The 13,703-nt window shown below is 37.7% G+C and overlaps 1 protein-coding gene across 5 annotated transcripts in view; it reads left to right on the forward strand.

Moving 5' to 3' along the window:
- TBC1D5 (TBC1 domain family member 5) overlaps window positions 1-13,703 on the forward strand; it is a 318,296-nt gene that overhangs the window by 269,311 nt on the left and 35,282 nt on the right. For all 5 annotated transcript variants that reach the window (XM_017732138.1, XM_017732139.1, XM_017732137.1 and 2 more), the window contains one exon: window positions 5,944-6,107. In XM_017732138.1, the coding sequence (XP_017587627.1) occupies window positions 5,944-6,107 (164 nt within the window). The remainder of the gene's footprint in view (window positions 1-5,943; window positions 6,108-13,703) is intronic.

A 13,703-nucleotide genomic window follows, 5' to 3' on the forward strand; every position in this document is an offset into this window, starting at 1 on the left:
TGGTGGTTCTGTGTTTGTCTCTGAATGGGTCTGTGTCTGTCTGTGTGTGTGTCTGTGTCTGTGTCTGTGTCTGTCTGTCTGAATCTGTCTGTGTGTGTGTGTGTCTGTGTGTCTGTGTCTGTGTCTGTGTGTGTGTCTGTGTGTGTGTGTGTCTGTGTGTGTGTCTGTGTCTGTGTCTGTGTCTGTCTGTCTGTATCTGTCTGTGTGTGTGTGTGTCTGTCTCTGTATCTGTGTCTGTGTCTGTGTGTGTCTGTGTGTGTGTCTGTGTCTGTGTCTGTCTGTCTGTATCTGTCTGTGTGTGTGTGTCTGTGTCTGTATCTGTGTCTGTGTCTGTGTGTGTCTGTGTGTGTGTCTGTGTCTGTGTCTGTCTGTCTGTATCTGTCTGTGTGTCCGTGTCTGTCTGTCTGTCTGTCTGTCTCTGAATGTGTCTCTGTGTCTGTCTCTGAATGTGTCTGTGTCTGTCTCTGTGTGTGTGTCTGCATCTGCGTCTCTGTGTCTGTGTCTCTGTGTGTGTCCCTGTGTGTCTGTATCTGTCTGTGTGTCCGTGTCTGTGTGTCTGTCTGGGTGTGTCTGTCTCTGAATGTGTCTCTGTGTTTGTCTCTGTGTCTGTCTGTGTGTGTGTCTGTGTCTGCGTCTGTCTGTGTGTTTGTCTGTGTCTGTGTGTGTGTCTCTGTGTGTCCGTCTGTGTCTGTCTGTGTGTCTATGTGTGTGTCTCTGTGTGTGTCTGTGTCTCTGTGTGTGTCTCTGTGTCCGTCTGTGTCTGTGTGTCTGTGTGTGTCCCTGTATGTCTGTGTATGTGTGTCTGCCCGTGTCCGTGTGTGTGTCTGTATCTGTGTGTGTGTGTCTCTGTGTCTGTCTGTGTCTGTGTGTGTGTCTGTGTGTCCGTGTGTGTCTGTGTGTGTGTATGTGTGTCTGCCCATGTGTGTGTCTGTGTGGTGTGTGTGTCTGTATCTGTGTGTGTGTCTGTGCATGTGTGTGTCTCTGTGTCTGTGTCCCCTCACTGGCATCCGCTGTGCGTCAGCGTCCATCTGCGTTACAAATCTCTGTGTGCTTGCACTTTGTAGCCCATTTCACACTCTGTCATGGGGGGGCAATTCCACCATCACTGTCCCTTTTAGCTGCATTACTTCCCTCTTGTTATATTTGGGGCAGGTATTTTGGACCGAATGTCTACTGTAGTGCACTTGACTTACCTGCCTTGGATGAAATAAAAAGCATATGGATTTGTGTGATGAGGTGGCTTGAATGAATTTTAAAAGTGCTGGAAGCCTTTGTTCCAATTTCACTGTAGGAGAAAAAGGGAAACTAATTTATCTGAAAAGTTTCATAAAACTCATCTCATTCTTTTTGCAAATTTTAATACCCTACATCCTGACTATGGCCAATACAGACAGATGAGCAGATCTGAATGGTTTTGAATTATATATGGTGCCATACTTCTGTTCTTCTTGGTATCTTTGTCCTTGTTCTCCTTATAATTATGAAAGCTATTCTTTTCCTCTGTAGGGACCAAACAGAATGAGCCATCAGTTTTGTGTGTCTTTTTTGCATCTTCCTCTGATTTTTCATATATTTTAGCAGGGACCTCCAAAGTTCCTGATTATATCCCCCATAATTTAACTCAAACTTAGTAAGATCTGAAGCTCACTTTCCTTTTATTGTAAGTCTTCTCTTCCTCGGCATCACCTTTTACTTTATTATATGGCCTTATTATTGATCACATTAAATTTAAATTATCATTCTTTTCAAGACGTCATAGGTCTCCACAATACCAACAGGTTGGTCCCTTTTTCCATTGCCACATCTGTGTGTTTTCCAAATGACTTTCAGGCAGAGTATTTGTAACCCTGGGGTCAGTCCCAGTATCATTAGCAACACTCAAGTTGTGAGCCACTTAGAAGCCAGCACATGGAGATAACGTTGCTCCTTTTTGCCTCAGAAATTGATGTATTTTTAGAGTGTGAAATCCTGTGCATCATTACTGTGAACTATTTATGCATTTTAATGTGCATAAATATATTTTTGAGACATCCTACGCAGTAATGTGTTCTGACTGCTGCGTCAGGGATCCTTACGTATTTGTTCTGTGTGCTTCATAGGCATGTATTTGATTTCCATGTTTATGGGGTTTATTCAGCCTGTTTTATATAGGTTTTAGGACCTTCTGGTATATGCTTAGATGGTCAAAGATTAAATTTCTCCATTTTTTTTTAAGGAGCCATATTGTATTTATCTGATATTGACAGAATGAGTAGATGAAAATGAGAGTTTTGATTCAGTGGTGTTCTCAGGTTGGTGATTAAGCTGCTAAAGAAGAAGGACATGGAGTTGTCTGGTTATTAACTGTACTTTATTGCAAACTTCATGAATTTTGATTCTACGTGAGGGGTAAGACTTCATTTTTCTTTTTCTTCTTTTTTTTTTTTTCCTGAGGAATAACCCAAAATTAGAAACTCGTATCCCATTACCTTCTTGTGAAGCTATTGAGTGAGCAGAATGTACCACACTGCACATTAAGAAATATGTAGAATCAGTAAGACACACAACGGAGAAGGTACAAATGGCATTTGTGTCATTGTCCTAAGATCCCAAAATCTGCGCGTTGGTGCTACAGTGTTGTTTCCAAAGTCATGTGAGGGTTGTTAAGGCCTTGGTGCATAAATAATACATCTGAAGGACTTCAGAAGAAACATGGTGACTCCATTAAATGTTGTTGAAGACGCTTCGTTTAAGAGTTGGACTCGATGATCCTTGTGGGTCCCTTCCAAGTCAGAATATTCTGTGATTCATTAAATTTCTGTTTTGGGAAAATCATACATGCCTTTTTTTTTTTTTTTCTCCCCCCCACATTAAGGAAAACACATACGTTTGGTGTGACATGTCTTTTGGCTTTCTTATTTGGAGTTGTAAAAACAATGACGCCTCTGGAAAATAGAAAAGCCTATCACAATCCAAGAATTCTGCTTTATGACTTGCAACATACTGTAATTATTCATAAGTGCTGTTCTTTCTGTCTTCTCAATCATATCCCCAAATAATCCATGTCACAGCAGTGTTCACAGGATTAGATTCAGAATAAAAAGATAGTGTTTCCTAATGATAGTTTTCCCAGATTTGCTTATTCTTGCAGAAGGACCGGGTGCATCCTAGCCGTTCTTCTTACTTGGGTATAAAACATACAGATATAGTATTTTTATCACTTCTGGTTTACTGTATCTCTGTCGTAGTTAAACTAGATCTTGTACGGCTCTTACTTTTTATTTTTATTATATATTTTATAGGCCATAAGAACCAGATTGTTTAAAGCTCTTGGTGTTATTTGGGCAAATTCCCTTTTAGGACAGTTGTGTTGTTCTATCTACAAAATCTTGTTTGGCTATGAAAGTAGTTGCATATTCTGTTCCTCTGAACTGTGATCCATCTTTTGAAGTGTAGCTATTTGCAGTGGCCATGAGGACATTTCTCTGTCTTTTCAATTTTTTACTATATTTTTATAGATAGAGCTGAAAGAGTATGCAAAAAAAATCTTCACACATCATTTTTTTCCATTTTTTTAGCAATGTGTATTTTTCATGTGTGTGGGTTCCTCAGTTTATATATAAAGTGTTCTTCTCTCAACATTTTCTGTGAATTTTTTGTCACATAATCTGCTTATTTCAGGTGAAGTGTGTTAAGTGCAGGCCATGCAGTGAAGAGTATGTGAAAAATACACTTTGCTCATTGTTTAACTTTTTTTGTTGGTTTTTTTTCAATCTTGACCCTATCGGGAATATATCTTCTTATTACTAGGATGGTAAAGAGAGACTATTTAATCTAATGTACACTTAATAAATACTTTCCTGTTACACTTTACTCTGTCCACCAAATAGATTTTTTTTACATTTAGCATTTATATTGGCTGTTCCTGCTTAGCTGTGTGAATTGCTTTTATAAATGCTTTATTTGCTAAAACACGTGATTCCATCTGCTCCAAGACTATTTTTAAGTTTACCTACTGCAAAACCACACTTCCATTGTAAATTGCCACTATGAAATGCATAAAAAGTCTTTTTCTTATATAAAGGCAACTGTAAGAATAATGGTGTTGCCAAGTGACATGATTTTATCCTAAAATTAGAAATCTTCTAAAAATTTCCATGTGAATGAATTATTTTTGCTGTTTGCCATGCAGTGTTTTCTCTTTTTTCATCTCCAGGATTATTTACAGTATACCTGATTAATGCATATCCCATTTTTCTATAAAATGTGAAAGCAAAAGTTAAGTGAGATCTACAACAGCCTCTATCTTAAGGAAACTCTTAAGGAAACTCCTCAGACTAAGTGGTAGGTAGTAAGTGCCTGGAGGAGGACTGTGAAGAAAAAGAAAAATCCAGTTGGATGCAGTTGGTGGGAAGTAAAGACTATATAAAGTAAAAAGTTAGAATAAGAAGTTGCAGAAGAGACAGTGTGGAGGGATCTGAAGAAGAGGTGGAGGCAGACAGGAAGGTCCACAGAAGCATGAGAAGCAGGACATAAAATGTAGGAGGGTCATGGGAGAGGTGGGCAGAATAAAGCGACAGAGAATGAATGACAAGATAGGAAGCAGTTCATATGAGTTTTCTTCTAGAAAATGTTTAGAATATTAAACCCAGATCCTTTCATGAGTTTGTCGTTTAAGGTCTGTTTATTCAATGTCACGTTTTGTTCTTTGCTAGTTCGATCTCTTTGCAGTTAGCAGTCTCCTTGCAAAAAGTGTATTTCAAATAAATCTGTAATTATTCCCTTAAGAAAATGTGAATGATTTAGTTGCAGAGGATCATACTTGATGCTATAGATGGTAGCATGAAAGCACGCCAAAAACAAAGGAAAGGAAAAAGGAGAACATAAACCCTCTCATCAGAATAGCCATCAAACAATAGACAGGAAGAGTTCTTGAGCATTAGCTTTATGTGCTATTTAACTTTTTTCCAGGATGGAAAACTCTACAGTTTCATGGAGTCATTCTATCTTGACTTCATCATACACATGATAAAAAGATTTTTTAAACTAGCATCTCTCCTAAGGCTACATTTTCTTAATGAAAGTTGATGAAAACTGACATACTGGGGGATATTTCCTAATGAAAACAAAACTTTAATTTAAATATTTGAAAACACTTTGTAAGCCTGAACTAGAAGAAATGGTCCTTATCAGAGGCTGCCTGACTGCCATGGTGAACTAGCCCAGGCTTTTTCCCAGATGTCTTCACTATGATAGTGGACAATGCTAGATTCTCTTCAAAAGCTCCATGAAATGAGAGTAAGTAACTGGTAGACTTCATCGAAGTGTCTGTTAGGCGGAGATGGCCTTAAAATTTGAAGCATGAGAACTTAAATTTATTTCCAAACTTAACTTACTTTTTTTCCTGTTTAAAGTCTAAATATTGTGATCTAGATCTTCAGTGTCCAACCCACTTTTGGAATCTGAAGTTCTTGTTCTGAGCATTCTTTGCCATGTTTTATAGCTGGAAAAGACTATTTCCATTGTAGTGTTGATGACATCAGATTTTTCTTTTTATTATGAGATGGTACTTCTCTCATTTTGCCACACAGGGCATGAAGGTCCTCAGTCTGTGGATATACTAGGGTGCATATAGTGAGGTGGTATTTATATATATGTATGTATTTGTGTGTGTATATATATACACATAATTTAGCATATATAGATATAGGTATGTACTAGTGTATGTTTGTGTATATATTTATATATACACAAAGATTTTGTGTTCTTCTCTCATACAGAAATTAAGTTCCATGTGAGAACAGTCCTTCAATCTCTCAGTGCATGCTGACACACTTCAACATTTCATTCTGTGTTGAGCTGTCTGTGACTCCTAGTCGATGTCAGTTAAGACAAGGAAGTATTTGTGGGGAAAAGAAAATGCCCATTGATTAACTCTTTTGGGTTTTTATACTTGCTTTACAGGCCAAAGTTCAAAAATCATCAGTTCATCTCCAAGCATAGAGAGCTTGTCGGGAGGACGTGAATTTACAGGATCTCCACCTTTGTCTGCATCAAAAAAGGATTCCTTTTTCAGCACCATCTCCCGCTCACGTTCCCAAAGCAAAACTATGAGCAGAAAAGAGTCGGTGGGTTCTTTTAAGTTTTTTAATCTATTTTGATGTCACACTGCATTACTTGGTAGAGACACTCATTTCTTCTATACATAGAGCACTTTCACTTGGAAATGTTTCCTTTAGCACACATTAATGGCCACAGCATAAATAAGCTATTTCAACTGTTTGTGCTGAGTGATGTCACCATTATGGCTTCCATCCCATTATCCTACCTGAAATGAAACCGCGAAAGTGCCTGTTGCCTCTGGGAAAGACGAGAGAAGTCCTGTAAGATTTCTTGCTTTGTTAGACTTTTGTTGTAGTCCTGAAGTTAATAAGCAGTTCAGTGGGAAGCTTGAATGCTCAGCAGATCCAAACATGTCCATCTGTTGTCCCTGAAATTCCTTAATACATCAGAGGTTTCCCAGTGCCTGTAGCATCTGTAGTCTACAGTCACAGTTCTATTTCTTGCGCAGCTCTGACCTTCCATTTGGTCACAAGAAGCTAGTATTTAAACAGGTTGTTCTCATCCAAGAAAATCAGCTCTTCTCATGGGTATGTTCCAAAGAAATTCTCATCCCATACAAGATATTTTAGGAACACTGCTGTGATAAACTAGGTATTCCATGGAACATGAGGATCCTTGTTTAGTCTCTAAACACATTTCGCTTTGTCTCTCTGCTGACTAGAGAACAGTTACATAGCAGATGTAGTAAGTTGTACTTTTTGTAAGGTGATGGCACAGTGGTTTTCTCCATTCTTTTTTCACAGATGTAGGCTCAAATAACTCCCTATTGATTTCAATAAGTAGGAATTGTAATAGCCAAAACTTCTGTTACAGCATTCTTCAGGTGTTCAGAGCTAATACTGCACAGAAATTTCTTCTGAACTTCTCAGCACTTTTTATTTTCAACAGCAGAATCTTTATTAATAGTCACATCATGTTTTCAATTTGATATTCAAAACGTTCTAATGAAATGCACAACTTTGTGCAACTTTGTTCAGTTTTTGTTCACTGAATGAGGGTGTTTAATTCTTGTTCCAAATGCTTTACTGTTGTCTAAAGAAAAGCTGTGTTTTGTGGTTAGTCAACAAGAAGCTATAATTTTGGTTTGTGACCATTTAAAACATGTTGAATTTAATTTAAAGCTAAAACAACAATTTAATTTCTTTCTGCTTGTCCTCATGAGTTGAAGAAAAATAAATACAGCAGTATTGAACTTTTCTTTTTATGTGGCTTAACAAGATCTAAATACAGCTTTCATTTGCAGCTTTTATCCAGGCCAGAACTTGGGGGTTTTGCACCCGTAAAATTTAAGAATAATTCCTCCTTAGTCCTCTAATAGGAGGCAGGAGAATGTACCACTATATATTCATACTCAATTAAAATCCATTCATTATTAACATGTTTTCCGGGTAAACAATGTCCCAGATTTGGGGTATTTTATAAATGTTTTCATCAAGAATTTTTGATAAAGAGTTATTCATTATAACAGATTTGTTGTCTTTATGATCATTTTCAGTGGATTCATAATCATGATAAACAAAGCAGGGCATAGATTTTCAAAATAATTCTTTGAACTGTGATATGTAATTTATATTTTAGCATTTTATGATTGAAGAGCTAGAAAAGGTTTTAGGCTACCATTTCCTTGTGTTCAGTTTTTGACTGACGCTTAATATGGCAAAACGGAATTTGTAGCAGATCCAAGAGTAAAAGGTTTGTTTAAATCTGTTTTGTGCTGCACAAGAAAATGTTTGGATTTTGTTTTCCTGTAAAGTTCATGGTACTTCATTTTCCATGTAGAGTAGAAGATCCTAAAGAGTTCTTCCTGAGGTCCCAAAGTAGTTGCATCAGTATTCTCCAGTTGTACAATTGCTTCTTTTCCATGTTTTCTGGAAGCAGAAGTCTTGAAAACATAATGGATCCACATCTTTGTTTTATTTATCAAACTGAGCTGGTTTACATTTTTAATCTAATAATTATACAGATTACAGTGTTAAGTATTAGGGAAATTACCTTTGTTGGAACGTTGCCATGCATCAATCTCTTTACAAAAAGGTGGTTTTGAAATCAGATATTCTTGGTGTGGCAGATGAAAGATAATCCATTTTCTCTTCATCCTTGTATTTCTAATACCAACCCTTTCCAAGCAAAGTGGAAGTGGAATGCATGTGTAAAAATACATCCTTTAACATGCAGTTAAAATAAGTTATTTTCACAGAGCAGAGTGTGTTACTGTAATAGTGTCATGAGATGAACAGGAATGTCATTGTCAGACTGCACTGGAGTTCTGTGTCCAGCACTGGGCTCCCCAGTACAAGAGAGACATGGGCATACTGGAAAAAGTTCAGCAAAGGGCCACAAAGGTGATGAAGGGACTGGAGCATCTCTCCTGTGAGGAAAGGCTGAGAGAGCTGGGACTGTTCAGCCTGGAAAAGAGACGGCTCAGAGGGGATCTCTCCAATGTGTTTCAGTATCTGGAGGGAGGGAGTAAAGAGAACAGAGCCAGGCTCTTTTCAGTGGTGCCCAGTGACAGGACTAGAGGCAATGGGCACCAGCTGCAACACAGGAGGATGTCTGATCGTCAAGGAAACATTTTCTTTTGCTCTTGAGAGTGGCTGAGCATTGGCATAGGTTACGCAGGCAGATTGTGGATTCTCCACCCTTGGAGATCTCAGAAGCCATCTGGACACTAATCCTGGGCAGCCAGCCATGCTTGGTGGCCCTTCTTGAGTGTGGGGTTAGGCAAGATGAGCTTCTGAGGTCCCTTTCAACCTCAGCCATTCTGGGATTCTGGAGAGGATAGACTCCCACGGAGGAATGTGACATGTCTAAATTCTTTCTTTCCTGAAGAGAGTCCAACAAGTTGGGCTTTATCTGTGAGAGTTACAAACAAAATTGATACTTAACTTGTTTCATTGCCTCCAGGAATACACTGTGTCCATTTATCATACTAAGGACTTCTTAAGGTTATATTTATTTGCATTTGGGTTATATTTATTCTTCTACATATTTTTTTTCCCCTCAGATGCAAAGATCAATGTAGCGACTTTTTTATTTCTGTTACCAGAAACAGATGTTCCCTGTTTTATTTAGTTAAAGAAATGAATCTACAGCCTCAGGGCTGAATGCACAATATCAGATCATGTTCTGGCAGCCTGTAGCATGCTGATGTTTTTCATGTTGCTCTTGACTGGCACAAAGCTGTATGTTAATGTGAGGTCCACCAAATGGGTTTGGAAGCCTGTTTTGTGCCCAGCATTGAGATGGTTCCCTGCTCCTTTGTATCCTTTGTGGATTTCTGACAGGAATAACTTAAGCAGCAGTTTCTGGAGCTGTTTTCCTGTAAACAAACACAGGAAATTTTAATCTGTAATGCACTCTAGTGTCCACTATCTTCTGAATGGTTCAGTCTTGCTGGAATAAAGTCCTGCAAAAGTTCCTCTCCTAGCCTACTGCCCTCTACTTTTCGGCAGAGTTGTGAAATAGGGTGCATTTGTGGTCCATTTATTTCTCATTATGTTTCGTTTATGTCTCCAGCAACCATTAAAGAAAGTCTACCCCTCTTTTTAGCAAATAGCAAAGCTACTTAGATGTTGATTCTGGCAAATATGGTTGCCTGGTCCCAGTTTCTGGCAGAATCTTCTGTAAATTGCTTTCAGACATGGAGATGTGCCTGAGAGGAAACTTCTGAGTCAAACAATATAAACATTTTTTAAACTTTCATTAAAAAGAAAAAAAGTAGGAAAATGTGGATTTGACTGAAAAGAAAGTTTTAATTTGGGGAAACTGTGTATTTTAACAAGTAAATTTCTACATAAAAGGTTTCAACTTAAGAAAAATCAAATTACCCATTTGGAAAATATATTTGTTAAAAAATTCCCAAGAAGGAAACATTTCTAAGGAAAATCTGGAGCAGTTAATTTTCTTTACTAAAATAATTTACAAACATGGTCAATCAGAATCCTCATTTCTTAGCAAAAATATCCTGAACAGAAGTGTCATGCATCATGCTGGTTTTGATTACACAGACTTTTTAATTAAATCAAATTTGACAACATATGCTATTGTCCCCACAAGCACGTATAAACAACTGTTACTGTCTGTGATTTACATAGCTAGCCTGACTGATTTGAAGTTAGTTATGAGTACCCCTACAGGTTAGAAAATTAATGTATGCCATTATTTTCAATTAAATAGGCATCTGCTTTACTGGTTTAAGAGCCTGAGTTTAAGCATACAAAGTTGACAGTTCTGCTCAAGTAGAAGTGGTATATGAAAACCAAAGAGATAATAAAAGAAATACTAGGCAACCACACAAAGAAAACCATGTATGCAGAAATTCCTTTGAAGAAGAACATGCCTTTTGTGCATGGTACACATCTTGGAGATGGTTTTTGTTACCATATATCTTTTCCCTGACTGTCACTTTTACAATTTCTTTACAATGTTTTAAGCAAAATACTTGTCAGTTCATACTTAGCAATGCCAAGCATTTATTTGGAAGTACAAATGCTATGATGAAATGTGTTTTTTTCATTAAGCATCATAAAATGTGCCCAGAATAAGTTAGTTTGTCTGTATACATCATCCAATGCCTTGATCAGTATATTGGATTTGTTAGGCCTAAAGTTACAGACATGTTGATTATTCTCAATGCCATTAAGTTTAAAATACTTTAATGCCTTCATGTTTAACTGTAGTTAATACTGGAGGACATATGTCTCCCTTATTCTGATGTGACAGGCCAATTCAGACACAAAAAAAATGCAATTTATTTAATACTTTGGTGCTTGTCCAATTTTAGGGTTAGATGAAAAGAATATTAAATTTCAGATGCTGATGGGTCACATGAACAGAGTTTGTAGAAAAACCTCTGAGGTATTTTGGAAGTATGGTTTTTTTCTTGGTTGCCTTCCTCTGGCTCAAACAACATCCTGTAACTCAAATGAAAGAGCTGAAAAGAGTAGAAGAAAAAATAAGTTGCCTTTTTTAGTTTATTAGAAATACTTGCAAGTTTCTTATAATTTAATGAAGCAACAGCTGTATGCATGAGTGGCAGCTTTGAATCCTAGAGCTCCTTATCTTTTTTGGAGTGATTCATTTCAGGGAAAAGAAACTGTACTGTGATAAAAACTGGAAGTTAATTGCTTAGAAAAAAAAAGATGAATAAAAACCCAAGTGGCTCTGCAGTGCTTTTTCTGTCATATTACGAGCATTAAACATGTATACAGAACAGACCTGTGGGGCCATTTGGAATATTTTAAAAATGTCAATGTAAACTTGTCTTTCTCTGGTACAAAAGATTCAGATTCTGCACTGAAGCAGAATGATACCGCTTGGAAAAGGCAATAAGGACTTCAAACATTATTGGGTAGCCCTAAACTGTCAGAGTTTAAAAATTACGAAAATCAAGAATGAATGAGACCATCAGCAGTGTTTACAAAAGGATCAAAGTGACTTAGGATACTAGAAGTGTGACACTTCACAGCAACCATGCTACCAGCAGAGGTACAGGATTTGCTCTGTCCATCCTCTTTCCATACATTAATCATGAAGTTAATGTTTCAGCATCCCAGTGGCAAAGAAAAACATACCAGAGGGTCTGTGTTGGTAACTTGAGCTGCCCCATTTTCCTTTCCAGTGGGAATTTCATCTCTTCATCCTGCTCTTTTAAGATAACACCATGAAATTACTGTCCATTTCTGTGCAGAGCTGAGAGACCTGCACTGAACTCTCAACAAAAACATGGATGTGGATGAGACACATGCCTCTAAACCAGGCTGTTGTTTTATTTGGGAGTTTTTGAGCTGAAAGGGTTTCTGTGTTTGGAAGACTTTTTTTTCCCACTGGAATAGGTTGTGGCTATGCATTTAATAGCTTGATTCTTATTTTTGTCTGCATTTTGTTAAGTCAAACAATTCCCTATAAAAACAACAAGACTTGTACTTCTGTTATTTTAACAATGTAGTATAAGTGGTGTATATTTAGAGCCCCAACATAATCACTATACTTAAATTTTACCTTCCTTAAACTCTGAAAAATTAGAGATTCTAAAACCCTTAAATAAATAATCCTGCTCTGGTCTACATCCTCAATCATGTTAGGAATCACAGCAAAGGTCAAATACATCCAGCCTGACCAGAGGAAGATTTAGTGAAACTATTTTGCAACTGATGCTTAAAAAGAATTTAAATGAGTATGAGTTTAACAAAGAGTGTAGGACTTTGAGAGTCCTTCATAAAGGGCTGTGTATGTTGAACTGTGTGTGTATTAAAAAGCTTATTCAGGCAGCAAAATCAAGAAGTATACTTATATAAGTCCATCACACCTAATCAACTCTTTCAGTAAGGTTCAAGCAAATACGTTAGTATTATAATATTGAAGCATGGAGCACAAACTTTAATTAATTGCAGAATTTCTATGTATTAATCATTCCATATCCCTAACCATCCCCATATGCATTCAGCAACACTTACCACATTGTTTCAGAGCGCTCGAAAATCATAAAATGGCGAGGCTATTTCCCTGTTCACATTTCTCTTACATTTGCCACAGTGGGCTTATGCAGCCTTAAAGGCCAGCAATGTGTGTAACAGATGGGCAGAAAGTCCCTCAGATGTGATACTGAATGTAATGGAGGAAATGGGATTATCATTTGCCTATGTGTTTATTTATAACTATTTCCAAAATGCTTACAGCCATACCATCTAAATTGATGTATCAGTTTTTTATTTATGAAGAAATTTTCTGATATTCTTAAATCAACAATCTCAACAGCAGCACTGAGAGAAGCCTTTTATCAGCATTTGTGTTCAAAGGATAATTCCTAGTACCCTACAGCTCTTTCTGTTCTTATCTATTCCCTTACCAAGTGGAATACTACCTATTTTCTCAGCTGTTCAGTGCCTACCAATCCACAACGAGTTATGCACAGCTTTTTGCATTCCATGGACCTTGCAGATTTTTATGGGTTTCATTTTTAAACTGTCTCTTGGCAGTCCCAGAATGCAGTGCTCGCAGGTGGACTTGTGCAGGCAGCAGGTAGATAAGTCTCCCATGTCTTGTGTCTGCTGGCAGAATTTTCTTTCCATCCCTGCCTTCCTTGTCTCCAGGCAGGAGCTTTCTCCATTAGTCGTATTTATCCTTCCCCATCTTCCTACTAGGGAAAAATTGTCTGATCATAGAAGTGGAATATTTTTAAGAGGAAAATGTACCCAGGTTAGATGAAAACAAGTCCTTCTCATGCTCCAGTAGTACAGTTGCTGGTTTCTAGCTCTGAACAGTGAGGCTGGTGCACCTGGAAGCTGTTCCAGTAATAGGTTTGACAGTGGGAGGTGTTTTGGAGAATTTCCAAGCCCATGGTCCTTTGCCACTAACATCTCCAGGCAAGGTGGGATGTGGCAAACCAAGCTGATTCCAACAGCGTGACACTGGCAAATTGGCTTTGAACTGTTCAAGATGGAAGTTCAACAGCAGGACCTGGTGATTAGAAGCTGTTAGCCAGAATTTCAGCGCTTTTCAGGACTTTAATTGAAATTGAACGTATCTGTCAGTGTAGGGAGATCCTCTGAGGCACCATCTTTCATTTTCTTCCAAATATTTAAGCTTTATTTTAAGAGACA

This window comes from Corvus brachyrhynchos, unplaced genomic scaffold (genome assembly GCF_000691975.1).
Source record: "Corvus brachyrhynchos isolate BGI_N302 unplaced genomic scaffold, ASM69197v1 scaffold53, whole genome shotgun sequence".
In the NCBI taxonomy this organism is placed as follows: Eukaryota; Metazoa; Chordata; class Aves; order Passeriformes; family Corvidae; genus Corvus; species Corvus brachyrhynchos.